We start from the raw sequence: 18,046 nt of genomic DNA, 5'->3' as shown, positions 1-18,046 counted from the left end.
AAGATATTATTTTTTGTTAATATCGAACACCCCTAGTTACCTAAATCCTTGCAATAATTCCCTGCAGCAGAAACGCTATCTATCTATCTATCTATCTATCTATCTATCTATCTATCTATCTATCTATCTATCTGTCTATCCACCATCAGTGATCCACCATCACCGATCTGATATTTAAAAATATCATCTTAATCATTAAAAATAGTTTTCTTGTAATCAAAAAATATTGTTTTTTTTTTTTTGTTTGTTTTATTTTTTAATTTTCTTTTTTGCTAATAAAAAGTTGCTAATCAACTCACCTTACACAGGTTTGAATGGCTAATATTGGTATATGTGGAAATATATATGCTACATGTATATAATGTAGGCTAGGTGAAGATTTCTCTCTGTGAATGTGAGGAGGCTTCATCTCTGTTTGTGTGCTAGATTTTAGTAACATAGTTCAAAAATGTGTAAAGAAAGTGCAGGAAGGTGCAAATGTGCAGAGTAGAACAGCACTGCAGTGCAGTGGTGTGTGAAGGTGTGAATGAGTAGTGTGTGGTGACGGTCCCTTGGATTTGGAGGTGGTTGAGTGGGCGCTGTGTGACATAATAACTGATGTTGAGGCACCAGGGGCTGGATTAACTGCTGCTCTAGTTTGACTAATGTTTGACTGAACCTTTTTGATTGGTAGAGCTGTGTTCAGCTGTGTATGCTGCTCTGTCTTAATGTATTTAGACAACTCAAAAAAGTTACTTCAGATATTTTCTCTGACAGTCCCTGTCTGTGTTTCCACAGGTAAATGTGAGGAGAGCCTAGCCACTCCTCTTCCCTACAGCTCCTTCACCAGTTCATCAGTCTATGGTGGAGGGTATGGAGCTGGTTATGCCAAACTCAATCGAAGAGGAGGTACGGAATTGTGTGTGTGTGTGTGTGTGTGTGTGTGTGCATATTAACTACTATCTAGTTGAAATTGTGTAGACATGACAACCTTATAATCATACCCATGCGATAATTGTGAACATCATACTGCTGTTGTGTGAAAATATCAAGTCCATTTTTGTTGATTTTCATGTTTCAACTTCAAATGAAGTTGATCTATAAAAGAGCATGTCTTATATAGTCTCTACAAAAGTAAAGACAGTACAGGACCTTTGAGACCTTGAGTATAGCTCAAATTCAAGACATTTACATTTCTTTGTAAGACCTGCAGACTAATTTTGTGAAACATTAAACTGGTTAATGTTGCCCTGGTCAAACTCTTCAAACTGTGGTTTGAAGACAGCCTCACAACACCCTGTTTTCTGTTGCAGTTCCACTGAAAATAGGTCCTTGTTGCTAGCTTCATAAAAATAATGCTCTCTACATGCAGCAAGCTCATTCAAAACAATCTTCATAACCTATAATGTGTTTAAAGCTATAGTTTTTGAGTCAAATGTTGAACACACTTTCACTTTCAGTGATTGTGTTTTTTCTTTGGTACTTTGAAACTAAAGAAAAAGGTTTAGTTGACCCTGAAGGTGCTCAATGTTTGTTCCCTCTGTGGCATCCCTCAATTTCTGATCTTCCCGCTTTTCTCTTTTTTTTTTTCTCAATTTCTTATCACTCCTTTCACTTCACCAACTCATGAAACCAGGCGCTGGGGGCTGGTCGCCCATGGATACGGATCATAACCAATGGTTACAGGTGGACCTGGGTTCCAGGAAGCAGGTGGTAGCCATAGCAACACAGGGCCGCTACAGTAGCTCTGACTGGACGAGCCAGTATCGACTACTTTACAGTGACACAGGGAAGAATTGGAGGCCTTATTTACAGGATGGGAACATCTGGGTAACAAAGACTTTTTATCTCATCAACTTAAAACTGTGCTATATATTTCTATTTGTCTATCTGTGCGATACATTTCTATTTGTAATTGCACTTTGCCTACTCAACAGTATAGAATATTGCAGAATACAACTGAACTGGAGACCTACCTGCCTGAACAAAGCCATTGAGAGGGGTTGTGTCTGTTTGTGGTGTGTTCCAGACGTTTGCAGGGAACTCCAACAGTGAGACTGTGGTTCAGTATGAGTTGCAGCACGCCATCCTCGCCCGCTACGTACGCTTCATCCCACTGGACTGGAGCAGGGATGGACGCATTGGACTTAGACTGGAGCTGTATGGCTGCTCATACTGTGAGTACAGCTGAACATGGAGCTCAAACCCCGTTTCCTCCCTGGTTCTATCCTATTGCACCACATGTTGTGGTGAAGCCCTTTCATGTCAAATTACCCCAAGTGAGGTAGTTAGCTAGGAAGTGAAAGAAAACAGAACATTTTATTCTTGCAGTATCTGAATTCCAATAAGCCATCCATCCACAGCTTTGCCCTGAAGGTGAAATTGGGAGCAGAGGTTCAATACACAAAGCCTCAAGTTATAAACCTGGTGCTTTCTCTGAAAGCACACTCCAGCTATTTATCTATCTATCTATCTATTGGTATATTTTCAATGAACTCAGCACAAGTTGGTGTGGACATAGTGAGCTGGCAGGTGGTAAATTCCTAGTCAGCTGGAAAGGAGCCAAGGAGGCAAGAAGGTTTTTATTTTTAGAAAAGAACCAAGTAATGTGACACCATTACAACTGGACCGGGAAAAATGACACCTCTAGGGGGCACTAAAAATGGAAGCGATGAGATCATTGTATCATTGCCAATAGCTAATGGTAGAAGGTTACAAAAAATATTTGTGCTGTCGTAATGGTGGAAAATCCTCAGAAAATGACCATATAGGCAGAGACTTAGGAAAGTGGGGTGAAGAGCCAATAGAACTTAACAGGGTAGACAAGGCAGTGCATCTATCTATCTATCTATATCCATATTTATAGATATAGATATAGATATATACATATTGTGTGCCAGCAAACTCAAGTTCTTTTCTGTTAAGAAACTTCTTGATACAGTTTCATTTTGATTATGCATGTTCCACTTTGTACAGTGGTTTAATGGCTACACTTAGGAACAACCTGCTGTTGATGAAAAATAATATTAATTAGGTCTTCATTAATGCATCCTGTTAAACTCATGTTGGTAGTGATGATTCAGAAGTGGTAGGACTGATCCCAGTTCAGTTTTGAGTAGAACAACAGACGCATCATCATATGTACTATTTACAGTTCTTGTCTATTAGAAAATATTCATTTATTATTTAAAATGTGAGTGTAAAAATTGATAAAAGATTTGAAAGTTTGTGTTGTTCATGTGTTTAGCTGAATGTTATGTTTTTTATACAGATAAAGTTGGACATGCAACTTGCAACATGTTTTTGACTGATATATAATGTGCTTTTAGTCTATACTGCTATCATCTAATCATAATTCTGAAAAAAATTATTTGACTGTCTGTCTTTGTCTTTCTGGATGGTCTTTCCCTCTCATCCATTCAGTGCTGTGTGGTCAGAGATGAAATTTATGTACAGTCTCAAGCACAACTACAAAGTGATAAATCCCACTCTTAGCTCAGAGCTGGTCATATGCATGGTTTATTGACATATTTGTTTATACGCAGTGTTGATAAATCAGCGCCCTTGTTTAGTCATCTTTAGATGACTAAACATATAGCGGAATCAGGCTTTTGGCCGGGTATCATGGATGTACATTTGTTCATGAAGTTGAACAGTCAGATCTGCTGACATTGCTTCCGTAGAAATTGGAATATCATTGGTGAACAAAAATGTTCACAATAATATTGACTGAAGAGATGCAGACATAGTGACTGTATTGTCAACATCTAGAATCTCCAAACCATGAGTCAGAAAAGGGCTGTATATATGAAGTCATATGTGCTTGTTATCTATTTTCATGTTTTTGATAATTATGTTTTAAATATGCACATGTAGTGGACATCAGTTATTATGGCCTTGTTCAGACTGCAGGCTAATCAGATTTGTTTCTTAAATCAGATCTTTAAGACAGACTGTCCACACTGTTATTTGCAAGTGATCAGATCAGATTTGTGTGTCCAGACACCACCAAACTGTCTGTACAGGTTGCTATGGTAATGGTGTAGGTGTCAGTAACTATGTACACTGGCGATGTGGCTTTCCAATAAATGTCCAGAAGTGCCAGCAGACAGTTTATTTCAGTGTCTGTTGTTCTCTGTGTTGTTCTTCATGCCACTCTGCTAGTAACAGCATGGATTCTGCTCAGCCACTCCGATGCACTTCTGTCATTCTGGGTTTGACATTGCTGTGTTTTGTGTTGCAAATGATGCAAAATACATTTGAAATCCTATTTGATTGTCCAGAGCATCCTGACTGAGACGCATCTTTAGAAATCCAATTGGAATTGTATTTCAGAACACCTCCAAATTCTAGACTTTGTAAAATCAATCTAGATACAATCTGGATATGCCAAAAATAGATTAGGGCTGAACTAATTTGCTACCATGATTTTTTTTTTTTTTTTATCTATAGGGTGTTTTCAATCAGCTGTTTAGTTATGACTTGGAGCTGGCGACAGCCAACAGCTGGAGGCGTTATGTTTTCCGGTTTCATTTCACTTTCTCTCCCTGGATGACAACCAGGCCAGGGGGCCTCCTGTTCCTCTGGTAGTCCACCACAAGCTCATTGATTTGCTGATATTTAGCCTCAGGTGATTAGTGTTGCATCATGTGACAAAGCATTCTTTTCATCCTCTGTAGTCCTCTGTAAAAATAGTCTCTAAGTGAAGACAGAATGTTTCTCACTGGAAATTATTCCAGGCATGGATGTAACTGCACCTTGCCAGGTTCACAGAGGCATACACCCATGAGGCTGTAATTCTAGTTTGACTTGAGTTAATAGAGGCATGATCTCTTCCAAATGTTCAATAAAATGTTTTCAAAAGCTGCAACTCTGCTTTCTTCTTCCAGGGGCAGATGTGATCAGTTTTGATGGTCATGGAGTCATCTCCTACCGCTTCAGGAGTAAGAAGATGAAGACTGTGAAAGACATCATCTCCCTGAAGTTTAGAACCACGGCCGGCAATGGCGTGCTGCTCCATGGAGAGGGACAGCAGGGCGACTACATTTCACTGGAGCTGCGCAGGGCACGGCTACAGCTCAGCATCAACCTGGGTAATATAGTTTTGTCTGGTTTGCCTAGCACACAAAACACATCCTGGACATGTTCCTTCATTGTCTGATTGACCATCTCCCCTGCAGGTAGCAACCAATATGGCTCCATCCAGGGCCACACATCAGTGACCAGTGGGAGCTTATTGGACGATGACCACTGGCACTCGGTTGTCATAGAACGTTTCCGTAGAAATGTGAACTTCACGCTGGACCACCATACTCAGCAACTAAGGACTAATGGAGAGTTTGACCACCTGGACCTGGACTATGAGGTAAACACTGAGAAATAATGCTGTGCAGTGGGATCAGCTAGCCAGTCCCCAAAATCTAACCCTTCATGGTTGGATTTGTAAAACGTCAACCTACTATGTCTGTAAACTATTTCTTGCATTATGCACACTAAATATGTACTATGATTGTGAAATTGTGCTATAGATATTTCCCTATAAACACTAAGTACTTTTAATCCAGATTTCTAACACTCCATGGTTGGATTTATAAAATCAAAGCGTGATGTCCTTACCTGGAATGGATTTCTTTACTATTAATTAATTGCTTACAGACTGTTATAACAATATTTTATTAATATTATATTTTATTATATTATTTATTAATTTTATTTTATTAATTAATAAGTTTCTATATCTTCAATTTTTAATCTCTCTCTTTTGCTCCATCTATCTATCTATTGATAGATCCTCTGTAAATTATATTTTCCAGTATGCTTAATTTCCCATTGTTTTCTATTATGAGACAAATGACCATAAGATTCAAAGTACCAGACTCTCAAGACTGAAGATAAATACATAAAATTGACCAGAAGTCATATGCCTTGTTTCCTCTGTCTGCTAAAATAATTTCACAAATATTAGGAACACATTAGGTGAGTTATACAGGAAAATGAGTACAGTAGCAATTACAGTGAGACATTGTATTTCAATTATGGACTCGATATTGAGTGTCTTAGGTAGTTACATACTTTTGCCTGATCGCAAGACAGTGCCTGCGCAATACAAAATGCTGCCGTAAGAATATGTTTTGTTATTTGCTTTTTTGACTGTGTTTTTGTGCCATTCGCTCACTCATTCAGTAGCTCCTAAATTACAGAGCAGTTAAAAATGCCAATAGGTGGAGCCCTACTCTGCCAAGTTAGGTGTATGTTAAAGTGCATGTTAACCCTGTGGCTTTGTAACCTCACAACACAATTAGTTTTTATGACTTTACAACAAAAAATTTAAAAAGTGGAGAAAAACTTTTCAACATGTAAATAACCATAATGCCTTGCGCTACACATCTTGGTCAGGTCCAATCATCTTTATTATTTAAAATGAGAGTTTTACCCCCTCCGCCCCCCTACACTCGTAAATTCTGAATATTCCGACTCTGTTGAGATATACATATGTATATATATATATATATATATATATATATATATATATACACAAACTGGTCTGGATAAATAACTTCAGTAGTGCTCCATAACATACTTGAATTACAATGCCAGCTTTCATTTTACTAGTGAAGGGGTCACTTTTTCAAACATTATTTTGCAAACCAGACCTGTGTTCACAGTCTCAGAACAGCAGGTTACTATATTCATCTCAGCCTATTCAGCCCATACATTTTCATGTGCTGGAAGAAGATGCTGAATTTACGCAATGGGAGCACGTGAACACTAGCGATAGTGAAGACGCTGACTCCTTGAAAGACAGGATGTTGTATTGATTCTGGGTCCAGATGACAAATTACCTTCTAATGTAGCCTGCTATTGCAGCATGCAGGTCGGACAAGAGAATATGTAAGCCAACACAGACAACAGCACAGACTTACACAGTTGCTGCATAAATCAGTCAGCACTTTGCATTGAAAACAGTTCCTGAAACTGATGCTGCACTCCAGACTTGGTTTGTTTCATCATTTCTTTCACTATTATCTGGAAGGCAGAAAAGGAAGGCAGAATGACTTCTCCTCATAGTATTTTAACAGAAGGAATTATTCCAGGCATTGTGTTCAGCTGCCCCACATGACACTCTGTAATATGGTATCATGTCACACTTTCCTACAGTGCTTTAGGTTTTATTATCAATTCAACAATTCCTATTTAGAGTTACAGTTATTATTAATGGCCTAATCTGTAAATCCAGTATGATTCCCCCTGTTGAAATATTGGCTTTGTCTCATGCCCAAGTCTACTTTCTGTACTACAGTCAAAGTTGCTCATATTATTCTGTTTACATGAATCTTTCACACCTTGTGATTGAGTCTCCTTATTGCCATGACTAAACCACTTAACAGAATACAGAATACTCTCTGAAATAAAAATCAAACAAACCCAGCAAACCAAAACTAAACTGAAACTATTTTGTTTCTTTATGAAACAAAAACAAAATAAAAATGCCAAGGAAATTCCCTCAGTTTTTGATTTATGTGTCTGGTAGCCTTTTTCCAATCTTGACGTTTTATGTTTAGTTGAATTTTAGTCTTTTTTTCTTTGTTTTACTTGTCATCTTTGTTGAGAAGAAAAACAGGAAGAGTCTTCTAAATTGCCAAACACTCTTATGGTTTACTGTGTTCAGTAATATATGTGAATACATCAAAAAAATTGGGTCAGATAAATTCCAGATTGCATTTCTAAAGCATTTAGGTGATTCTAATATCTACAGTACTTTACAATATGTGCATGTGTAGATCAATTTTCATGAATCTCTCAGTCAGAAGTCAAGGTTTCTCCCCCTCTGCTATGTTCCTACACAGATTAGTTTTGGAGGGTTGCCGGTATCAGCAAAGTCAAGCTCAGGAAACCGAGAAAACTTTGTGGGCTGCATGGAGGGAATCACCTACAACGGAGACAACATTACCAACCTGGTCCGCAGGAAGAAAGTAGATGTTTCCAGCTTTGTAAGTCTCTCTATGGCTATTTGTATTTGTATATCTGGTTTGCTGGTTAGCATGTTCTTCCACCCGCATTTGTTCTATTACTTTTTGAGCAGTGTCAAGCTGCCCTTAGCAATTTTTCTGTCCGCAAATGGCAACCAGAGCTAACTCTTAAAGAAATGGTAATCCCTGTTATTCCGTTATTTTTTACCAGTGCACACACCAACATGAGAATTTGAACAGCTGCCCAACAGCAGCCCTTCAGGACAGAACATACTAATTTGCGCAGAATTCCCATGAAAAAGGATTGCCTTTTAAATAAGCAATGATCATAGTCTCTGCTTGTGAACACCGGAGTTATGGTTTGTGAAGCAGAAAGGTCTTCTTTCCAGGCTTTGGTATTGATTCCAGTTCTTTTGTGTCTGTGCCAGTTAATGTATTTATTCAGTTAGGCAGCATGGTCTGGCCTCTCCCTGTCTGTTAGAGTTCCTGGCATTGTGTTGCAAGTGGCTTGCAGCACTAGATGGCTCAATAGGAAACGTCATAGAGAAACTCTTTCTGTGAGTGAGATAAGTAGGTAAATTTTGCTGGGATTTTGTACATCTGTGTTAGAGGCTTCACTGCAGATGATGAAAGATTATTTATGATAAAGATTATTCTCATCCCTGTTTCCTTTTCCCTCAGTTCTCTGACTTGAGCCATACAAATGAAGCAGGAATCATGCCGGAGTGGATTTTTTATTAGGGATAACCAGATGCTATTTCCTCCAAAACATGCTGTACTGGATCTAAATAAAGTTGCTTGTCCTCTCGGCACCGCTGAGCATCAAGTAACGTTTCCCCCTGTAGTAGTTCTATTAAATGTTGATTGTGAACTCACTTTAATAAGCCAGTGTGGTAAGATGGATTTACTGCAACAAAGAAAGTTGGAAGAAAGTCTCGTACTGAATGACGAAGGCACCTCAATATTAGATCAACACTTGTCATGGACAAGAACTACCATTAAGCAAAAATGTGAAAGATTTTCCCTTTAATCGAAGTTTCTTCCAAATGTGATTATTATCTGCAATGTATTGTAAGTTTAGTTGTGTGAAAACAGTTGGATGTTACACAATTTAGGGTGGGTGGAGGTGTCAGCACAATTTGGTATTATTTTACTACCCCCCCACTGTTCTGTAGGACAGTAGTGATGCTATCTTCCTCTCATTTTTACTGAGTGTTGGATACTGGCTGGATGCTCCAAATGCTAACTGTTAGCCTCGTGCTGCTGAGATGCCAAGCTAACATTCTTAAAAATAAACACCTTAATCCACTGGAGTGAAAGGCTAAAGAACTAAGTGGACAGTTGTTGAGATGTTCTAGTTCAAACTAACATCCCTCCCTCGACCCCTTTCTCTCTATTTCTCCCATTGTAGCGCAACCTGACTTTCTCATGCGCTGAGTCTCAGTCCTTCCCGGTCTTTTTCAACTCATCATCCTTCCTGCAATTGCCGGGGCAAAGTGACAGTGACACTCTGTCAGTCAGTCTGTCTTTCCGGACGTGGAACCCAAGTGGGCTGCTGATGTTCACGGCACTGTCTGATGGCGTGGTGGAAATCAGGCTGACAGATGGCAAAGTCACTGTCCACATCAATGCGACACAGTGGAACAACGCACGAATTGATATCTCATCAGGTGAGGCTTATCTTAAAGCTGCAGTATGCAAGTTTTCTGCATGGAAATGGTGATTTTGATTATTTTTGTCACTTTTGAAACATACTGTAATATTAACTTGTACAATTTATGCTATACATTAATATTACTATAGTATTTATATATAAGTTACACTAACACATAAAAGATAGATAGTTCATTACTTCATCTAAAATTAAATCCTAAAATATTGCTTTTTTATTCCATGTTGTACACATGCCACATTGTATTCATTTAAAGAAATATGGGGAAATCAAAGGTCAACAGTAGTTAAATGCTAAATAGAAGTGGTAATAAACATTGTGTTTATGTTATTTATTTATATATTTAGAGTGTATAAGGGTTAAAACATTATGATCCAATGATGGGCATTTCCATGCATATTTATGTCTCATATATTGTTGCAGCATTTTTTGAGTTGATGCCATTTGTTACACAGATTTGGAGCAAAATTTGACCATTTTTGACCACTTGTTAATAAACATAGTCAAAAATCCCTCCAAAATACCACACTGAGGGCCCACTCACATTGGCAAGTTTGAGCCCGTATCGTGCTAAAGCCAAAATCCCCCCCTCCCCAGTCCCCGGCTGGCCTGCACTCACATTACCTAAAGCCCAAACGTGCCCAAGCACGATTGCCCCTGGTGTGCACGTCATCACGTTGAAATACGACAACAGGCATGGCCTGACGTCATTATAAATCAATAGTTCAAATACATTCATCATGTCTTCCTTTTAACTAAAAAACGTTTTTGGTCCTTTTAATCAGACATGGGATGTTTATTTACCTTGACAGTTTCGGAGGTAACTTCCTCCTTCTTCAGAAAGGTCTAACTGACAGCCGGAGCGGCACCTGTCAGATCCGGCAGACCGGGTGACCGGGTGGCCGCACACCGCGCGGTGCCCTGGCCAGTGCCGGCCGGTGCCGACGCGGTGCCGGCCAGCACCAGGTCTGCCGGATCTCTGCACACAGACTGCTGTACTTTCATTATAAACCGACTTTTGTTTATACGCGGTTGCAGCAGCACAACGGACAATGACACAGACAACATGGTTGATTATTGATTGCGCAACGCGGCCATTCGCCGGTAATCAAGCTGCGCACATTAAACAATTTTGCAGAGGCAGGAGGAAAGTTGCATGATTTACGTCCGTGCACTGCGTGCGTGACCGTGCATGTGCTCGTGTATGCGCCCGTACCGCGCTGAAGCACACCCCCTCCAACCGTGCCAGAGCGGGGGAAGTGTACTGTATTCAAGCACGATACGGAGCGATCACACTGGTCAAAGAATCCGGATTTTAGGGGCAAACGTGCTTGGGCGCAGATCAAACTTGCCAGTGTGAGTGGCCTCTGAGGGTTCATGACTTTGAGAAACACTTGTTTACCATCAAAATCTTTTGAACTTTTTGGACATTTCTGTAAGAATTGCATTTTTGGCGATAGCACAGTGAGCACCTCTTTCTGGAAATTGCTCAGAAACTCCCCCTTATTGTTAGTATACTTGGAAAACCAGACATCCTCTGAATGGCTTCGTTCTTTAGTGTGTGATTGTAAAGTTTCATGAGGCTGTGATTATCCTAGAGGTCACTATCAGTCATTTTATACACTGACGTCCAGTTTCAAAAAATGGTCTCACTACAGTGAAATGGCTACTATGGGGAGTAACATCATCACACATCAAATGTGGCTCATTGAATACACAGGAGACTAAGCTTTCCAGTCAAAGCCAATTGATGCAACTCTAAGACTGTTTAGGCCCCAGTCTGCACAAATACACTATTTTGGAACAGGACAAAATAAAACATTTGCACTGCAGGCAAACAACTGCACTGTTTGTGGCCCAAACTGCATCAGATTAGCATATGGTGGGAATGTCTGCAAAGGGGAGAGCCGTTGATGCCCATAGAGCCCATTTTCATTCAGATATGCTGAGTTGGGAAATCAAGGGACCCCTTTGGAAATAGCCATGCTAGTTCTCTCACTTTGGAAACTTTGGGGCAATATTTAGCTACTTTCCTGACAACATGACATTGCTTGGCATCAGTAGATTCCTTAGATTGTCTATAGATTCCTCAGGTTCATATGATAGCAGTCATCCTTCACGCTAGTTTTGTGACAGCAGATGTACAGTATATTCAATATTAGTATTATGCTGTACATGAAGATATGTGAAGCAAACTGTATTTCCCTTTTCAGGTTCAGGTTTGAATGATGGCCAGTGGCACACTGTCCATCTGATTGCGTTGGAGTACTACGTCATGCTAACCATTGATGGAGATGAGGCCTCAACAGTCAGAACAGCAATCCCTTTCCTGATAAGAACCGGAGGAACCTACTATTTTGGAGGTAACAGGCTCATAAATATAACATCAAATAGTGGCATGCCACAGCATCACTAGAATGGCACAGGGCAAAGATTGGGAGTGTCCAGGCACATTCTAACTTCCAGCAAAGTCACTGTAATGATGGCTTTCAACCCAAAACATCACTGTGGTTTGAGTTCATCAGTGAGAGCAGTGCTTGTTGACCAGGAACACCATGCATGCAAGCATTGCCAATGATCACAAGAGTATCACAACAGTATCACAAGAGTTGAAACTGAAGTTGGAGGTGCAGAGAGTCAACAGGAAAAGTGACAGTGTTGTTTCCTGGGGTCAAGTTTGTCCAATTTACCAAGCATGAGACTACAATCTCAAGTTGGTGTTATTTGCTGGTGTCATTGTTTTCACATGGCTCAGCACAGAGGCTGAGAAGCAATTAAAGATGACAGTGTATAATGATATTATGATCTTTTCCTGTGACATCCATTACATGTGGTAGATGAATGAAGTGCAGAATCACTACCTCAGTGCCAGTGATTGTAACTGTGACCTTTTTGCTCCCCTGATTCTTTCTCAGGCTATTTCCAGCGTACCAACACACCATCACCTCAGCGCTCCTTCCAGGGCTGTATGCAAATGATCCACATTGATTACCAGCTAGCTGACCTCAGGGCAGTGGAACAGGGTCTCATCGGAGCCTTTGAAAATGTTAGCTTGGATATGTGTGCTATCATTGACAGGTATAAGAACCCACACACACACACACACACACACACACATACATCACAACATTACCCTCCCGCTGTGGCAGTACAATGTTGATGCCCTACACTCTTTTGCTGCTCTTAGCTTGCATATATTTTTACTTAAGCAGTCTTTTAGTTTATGCTGCTTGTGTTGTCTGAATGTGTGAATGTTTGTTTAAACGGTTGCATATTACTATTACTACTACTAATAATGATAATACAAAATCTTACGAACTTAAAGCACAACTACAAAGTGCTTCCCAAATGATTTAAAAAAAAAATAAACAGGAAAACAGACAAGAAATATGAGGACAAGGCAAGAGTCATATATTAGTACTCTAATAATACTCGCATTGTCCGATTCTTCACACTGGTATACTCCTCCAGTTGGTGCTCTACAGTTGTGTACATTTTTTTAAGGTAATTTTGTCACATGATTGATTGGTGCTGCAGTTCCTGCTGCAAGTCATTCAATCCCATATCACCAAAGTGAGAACTGTGTCTGCATTCTCTGCACTAGCTAGCTTAAGCTTGTTCTGGGTAGGTGTTTAACTCCGCCAAAGCTGTGCTTAGTCTCCAGTTGTGTCTGTGATTTTCACAGACTGAATTTCAAGAAACAATTGGGGATTGAAAGATGTCCAGTACAGTGACCTCAGGGTTGTGTCTCTGCTTTTTGCAGATGACATTGCTTTGTTGGCTTCATTGAGGTATAAATTATGGTGTGCACAAGGACAGTTTACAGCGAGTATGAATTTCTTGGGGTGAGGGTTAGTGTGTCCAAGTCCGAGGCCTTAGTTTTCAGGGTAGCGTAGTGTTATTAAGGCTTTTGCCTCGTATTAAGAAGGCCACAAACACTGTCTGAAACACAAGACGCCTTTGGTCCTCACTGCGAAACCTCTCAAGTCAGAGAGTCAGTGACTTGCTGCTAGTCGGTTTATACGGAAGCAAACCCTGTACCATCGCAAGTTGACAAATAAAAATGACCACTGCTCCGACCATCTCGGTATGTTGATTCGAATAGGAAAGATTGTTGTACTCTAATTCAAATTCTTTGGTTCCAAACTTCACTTATGGTCTCTAGCTTTAGGTAGTGACTGAAACAATGAGATGGAAGGGAAGGGATAGGGTGAGGAGCTCAGAGAAGAGTTGCTGCTATCTGCGTTGGAAGGAGCCAATTGAGGTGGTTTGGGTGTCTAGGGTGCCTATCTGGCACCTCGCTATAGAGATGTTTCATGCACGTCTGCCTGGGAAGTGACCCTGAGGCAGACCCAGAACATGCTTGGGCACTATATCGTAGCTGGCCTGGGAAAATGATGTCTTGGTTGCCATTCTCAGCCTACTACCATCATAAACCATGACCAGATGAGTGTTAGATAATGGATGGATAGATGTTTGGTTTTCAGTTTCAGTTGACTATGTGTTTAGGATGACCAGTATTCAACATTATGTGAAGATCAGTAGTTAATATTGCATGGTATGCTGTCTCAGTACAGAAAAACAAATCAGCCTTTATTTGCATTTTAACTAGAATCACCTTCTTTTACTCACTCTCTGTGGTGTGTGTGTCTGTCTGTTAGGTGTGTTCCTAATCACTGTGAACATGGTGGTCATTGTTCACAAACATGGGATGAATTCAGCTGTAACTGTAATGGCACTGGATACATGGGAGCAACCTGCCATACCTGTGAGTGTACACAACACACACATGTACACACGCACGCACACACACACACACACACACACACACACACACACACACACACACAATCTTTGAGTGTGTGTGTGTGTATGGTATGGTATTGGTATGTGGTATGCAATGATATTGACTACCATTCATTCCCTATTGCCTTCTACAGCCTTTCCCTAATCTTAATCATAACCAGTGCATACCTAACCCAAATGTTTAACTTAACCTTAACCTAAACCTAATTCTAACCTTAACCTTAACTTTTTACCTATAAGCCAAACTTTACCTTTGTTATTGTGAGGACTGCTAAAAGTCCTCATTCCCCCCAAATAGTCCCCATAGTGTTTAAGTCCTTGCTTTGTTTCAAGTACAGGAACACACAACACTCACACACACACTTTCACAGCAGCCATGTGTCTTTTGAGATGTTTGTTGTGTTTTGTCTGTAGCGGTGTATCAGCAGTCCTGTGAGGAGTATAAGCACCAGGGGAAGAGTTCAGGGAACTACTGGATTGACCCAGATGGCAGTGGACCTATGGCCCCATTCAGAGCCACCTGTGACATGACAGGTGAGGGACACACAGTTGCTAAGTCTTGCTTCTGTTCTGTTCTGTTATTATTAGGGCTGGAGAGAATATAAAGAGGATGGAAGGTTAAATGTGACACCACCTCCCCTTGACCACTACGATCACTGGCCATTCAATGTGGAAATTAGCTGACAAGAGACAACTTCTCCATCCAATTACATTTCTCTGTGTATAAAATTACAAGATATTCTAGATCTGACAATGCATACAGAATATGTAGAGATGTAGAAAATGTAGGTCTTGTTTTCTTGTAGGATGTGTCAATTCTATATTTTGTGCATTTCTAGAGGACAAAGTTTGGACCACAGTGAAGAACAATCTGTCTCCGCAGACATCAGTCACCAGTTCAGACCAGGAGGGCAAGGCAGTGCTACAGCTCAATTACAATATGACAGCTGAACAGGTAAACAATAATCTGTCACTTACATTCACTTCACATATTTAATCCTTTACTTTTGTAAGGGTCAGTACATGGAGGTAAGAGGAGATGAGTCCTTATTGATCTCTTTGGCGAAATTGGTTGACTGCAGCTGTAAATAGTAACAGGATATAGCAAAGGAGAGGATATAAACAGACATAATAACAGAACAAATAGGGGTAATACACAGTACACATGCTCAAATAACAATTGCTACACTACACAGTATTTGGTAGAGATGTATTTGAGACTATAAATAAAGCATGAATTCCAACATTAAATGGGAATGCTGCCCATTTTCAGTGAAGAAATATGCGTTTCTCTACCATTTGGAAATTACTGTGATCAAAGCCATTAGGTTTGAACTTCTGGTTCAAAAACCGCAATCACCAGGTCCAGTTGACTCTGGTCATATGAGTGACTTGGATAAATGACATGCCACCTTTTTGGTCACTTTTCAGTCTGAATACTTATGTTAGTGTCCAGCAACATGTTGTTTCTGCATTTCACTGCTGTGCTGCATGGTTGTGGATTGAAATGAGTGTTCATGTATTTCATTTATGTACTTTATGACAATGACAAACCCACATGGCAGGTAGCAGAAGGGAAAGAGCTTAAACCAATTCATTTAAAAACTGAAGTTCAGCGTCACTGATTTACAACTTCATTCCACTTCATTTTGCAAATGGAAAATGATGGGGTGAAAAAGTAAATCACATTAGAGTTCTAAAACAGTCTGAGAGTGACGGGAACTGTCGCAACAAAATGGGTTCGGGGTGGATTGGGATGTATTCTATGGACTTTGTCAGGTTGAAAAAAACCCCCAAAAAACTCTGAACATTTATTTAACTGTGTTTGTGTGCATGTTTGATGGGTTCACAAATGTTGATTCTAGCAAGAAAGATGCAAAGTAAATAATTTCCTTGTTCATCATGAAATGGAGTGTTCAATGAGAGCCTTTGTCTCTGTGTCAAGTCTAGTGTGTCATTCTATTGCTCTCTGAGTGCTTTGGTGTAATGTTTCCTTTCTCCTCATCAGCCCAGCAGTCTGTCCATCCAGTGCTCCGCATGTGGAGTGGAGCATAAGAACCTTTTCATGAGAATGAAGTTAGACATAACTGATAAACAGCATGCTTAAAGTCACAGTAGTTTTATGGTCCTAAAAATGCTAACAAGCAATTTTTAGGATATCTAAACTGCAACTCTAAAGCCTATTTAATTTGTTTTGGGTGTATTAGATGTTCTCCATCACCAGCAGCGCGGAGTATTGTGAGCAGCATATTGCCTATGCCTGCCGTATGTCTCGACTGCTCAACACTCCAGGTAAGGTCACTTTTCTGAACTGAACTTCTGAACCAGCTGAGGTGAACTGGCAAACTGTCAAAGACTGTTAGTTTTTGGTCATATTGGTTATTTTGTTTACCAAAGAATCATGTGCCTCTGAGGAAAAATCTTTCTACAAGAATCAGAGAGGTTTTTAACAAAAAAAAAAAAAAAATTGTCCAATTTCACTGAACTGAGCAGATATCCATAATCTCTCACTTGTCTACTTTCATCATGCTGACATGTGATTAACGTCCTTTGTATAAATAATCTTTCAGATGTAGTTAAATACAAATCTCTACTATAGTGAAATCAAATGATCAAATGATGATCAATGACTTCATTGGTGCTGGTGCCAAACATCAGTGCTTCAGTGCCTCATCAATACTTCTCAGTCTTACTGGGGATGATGCTCAACTTAATGCTGAAGTTGCGCATCATCCCCAGTTTGACAGCACCACTGACACACTTAACCAGTTTAATACCTGCCCATCTATACTGGATGACACTATCCCATTAAAAATGTACAACAAGGCCTACAGTAAATGCTTCACCATGGATAAATGTTGAAGTTTGGAGCCTTAAAAATGTGCAGGAGAGTTGAAAGAAAGTGATAAAGATCAAAGCTCGTCATTCTCTGAAGTCTCTACTAATTATATATAACTTAAGATTTAAAAATGCAAGAGCCAGTCACTTTTCTGGTTTGATCCCCTCTAACAGTTAACAGTTAACGGTTTTTGTTCAGCACAATTGATGACCTTAACAAGCAGTCATGTTTGGTAATTCTTGCCTCTTCAAATGCATAATGCAAAAGTCCCACCATGCCCACCATCTCTCAGTATTATTACATTTACCTAGCCAGGAACTTTAGCTCATTTTGTCTATTTGTCTATTAGAATTTATAGATATTATTTCACATATGAGATCTTAAAGCATAAATCTTAGAACTTTCTGATCAAAACACAGGATACCACCGGACCTTGTCTATTAACTACTGCAAACATCTGGCTATATTCCTGAACATTATGTCATTATGAATAAGTGTCATGTGTTGAGCCTCTTCTTAAAATGTCGGGTTTTGATCCGGACAATCTCAATAAACCGTATTTGAAATGAATGAATGAAATTAAATAACTATATTCCAATTTTATATCTTGAAGGGATGATAAACTAAAATCAGTATTTTTTTATTAAAATTGTTTTTATTGTGATTATTGGGTGTAGAAAACATCATGAAGCTGTGAGAATCTGACGTCCCTTCCATGTGGAGAGGCATTAGGCCTACGTTTACACATAGTCGGGTATTTTGAGAAACAAATATTTCCCT

The 18,046-nt window shown here is 39.7% G+C and overlaps 1 protein-coding gene across 1 annotated transcript in view; it reads left to right on the top strand.

Annotated features, from left to right (window-relative positions):
* The window catches only part of LOC115375653 (contactin-associated protein-like 2), a 48,705-nt gene that overhangs the window by 12,842 nt on the left and 17,817 nt on the right, over positions 1-18,046 (top strand). Inside the window, exons 2-14 of the mRNA XM_030075129.1 lie at positions 778-888; positions 1,616-1,809; positions 2,009-2,156; positions 4,869-5,072; positions 5,160-5,344; positions 7,827-7,970; positions 9,361-9,619; positions 11,835-11,984; positions 12,537-12,699; positions 14,283-14,389; positions 14,842-14,961; positions 15,267-15,382; positions 16,635-16,719. Coding sequence (XP_029930989.1) covers positions 778-888; positions 1,616-1,809; positions 2,009-2,156; positions 4,869-5,072; positions 5,160-5,344; positions 7,827-7,970; positions 9,361-9,619; positions 11,835-11,984; positions 12,537-12,699; positions 14,283-14,389; positions 14,842-14,961; positions 15,267-15,382; positions 16,635-16,719 — 1,986 coding nt within the window. The remainder of the gene's footprint in view (positions 1-777; positions 889-1,615; positions 1,810-2,008; positions 2,157-4,868; positions 5,073-5,159; positions 5,345-7,826; positions 7,971-9,360; positions 9,620-11,834; positions 11,985-12,536; positions 12,700-14,282; positions 14,390-14,841; positions 14,962-15,266; positions 15,383-16,634; positions 16,720-18,046) is intronic.

This window comes from Myripristis murdjan, chromosome 17, assembly GCF_902150065.1.
Source record: "Myripristis murdjan chromosome 17, fMyrMur1.1, whole genome shotgun sequence".
NCBI lineage: Eukaryota > Metazoa > Chordata > Actinopteri > Holocentriformes > Holocentridae > Myripristis > Myripristis murdjan.
The sequence above is the reverse complement of the archived record's forward strand: the minus strand, read 5'-3'. Positions and strand labels throughout refer to the sequence as shown.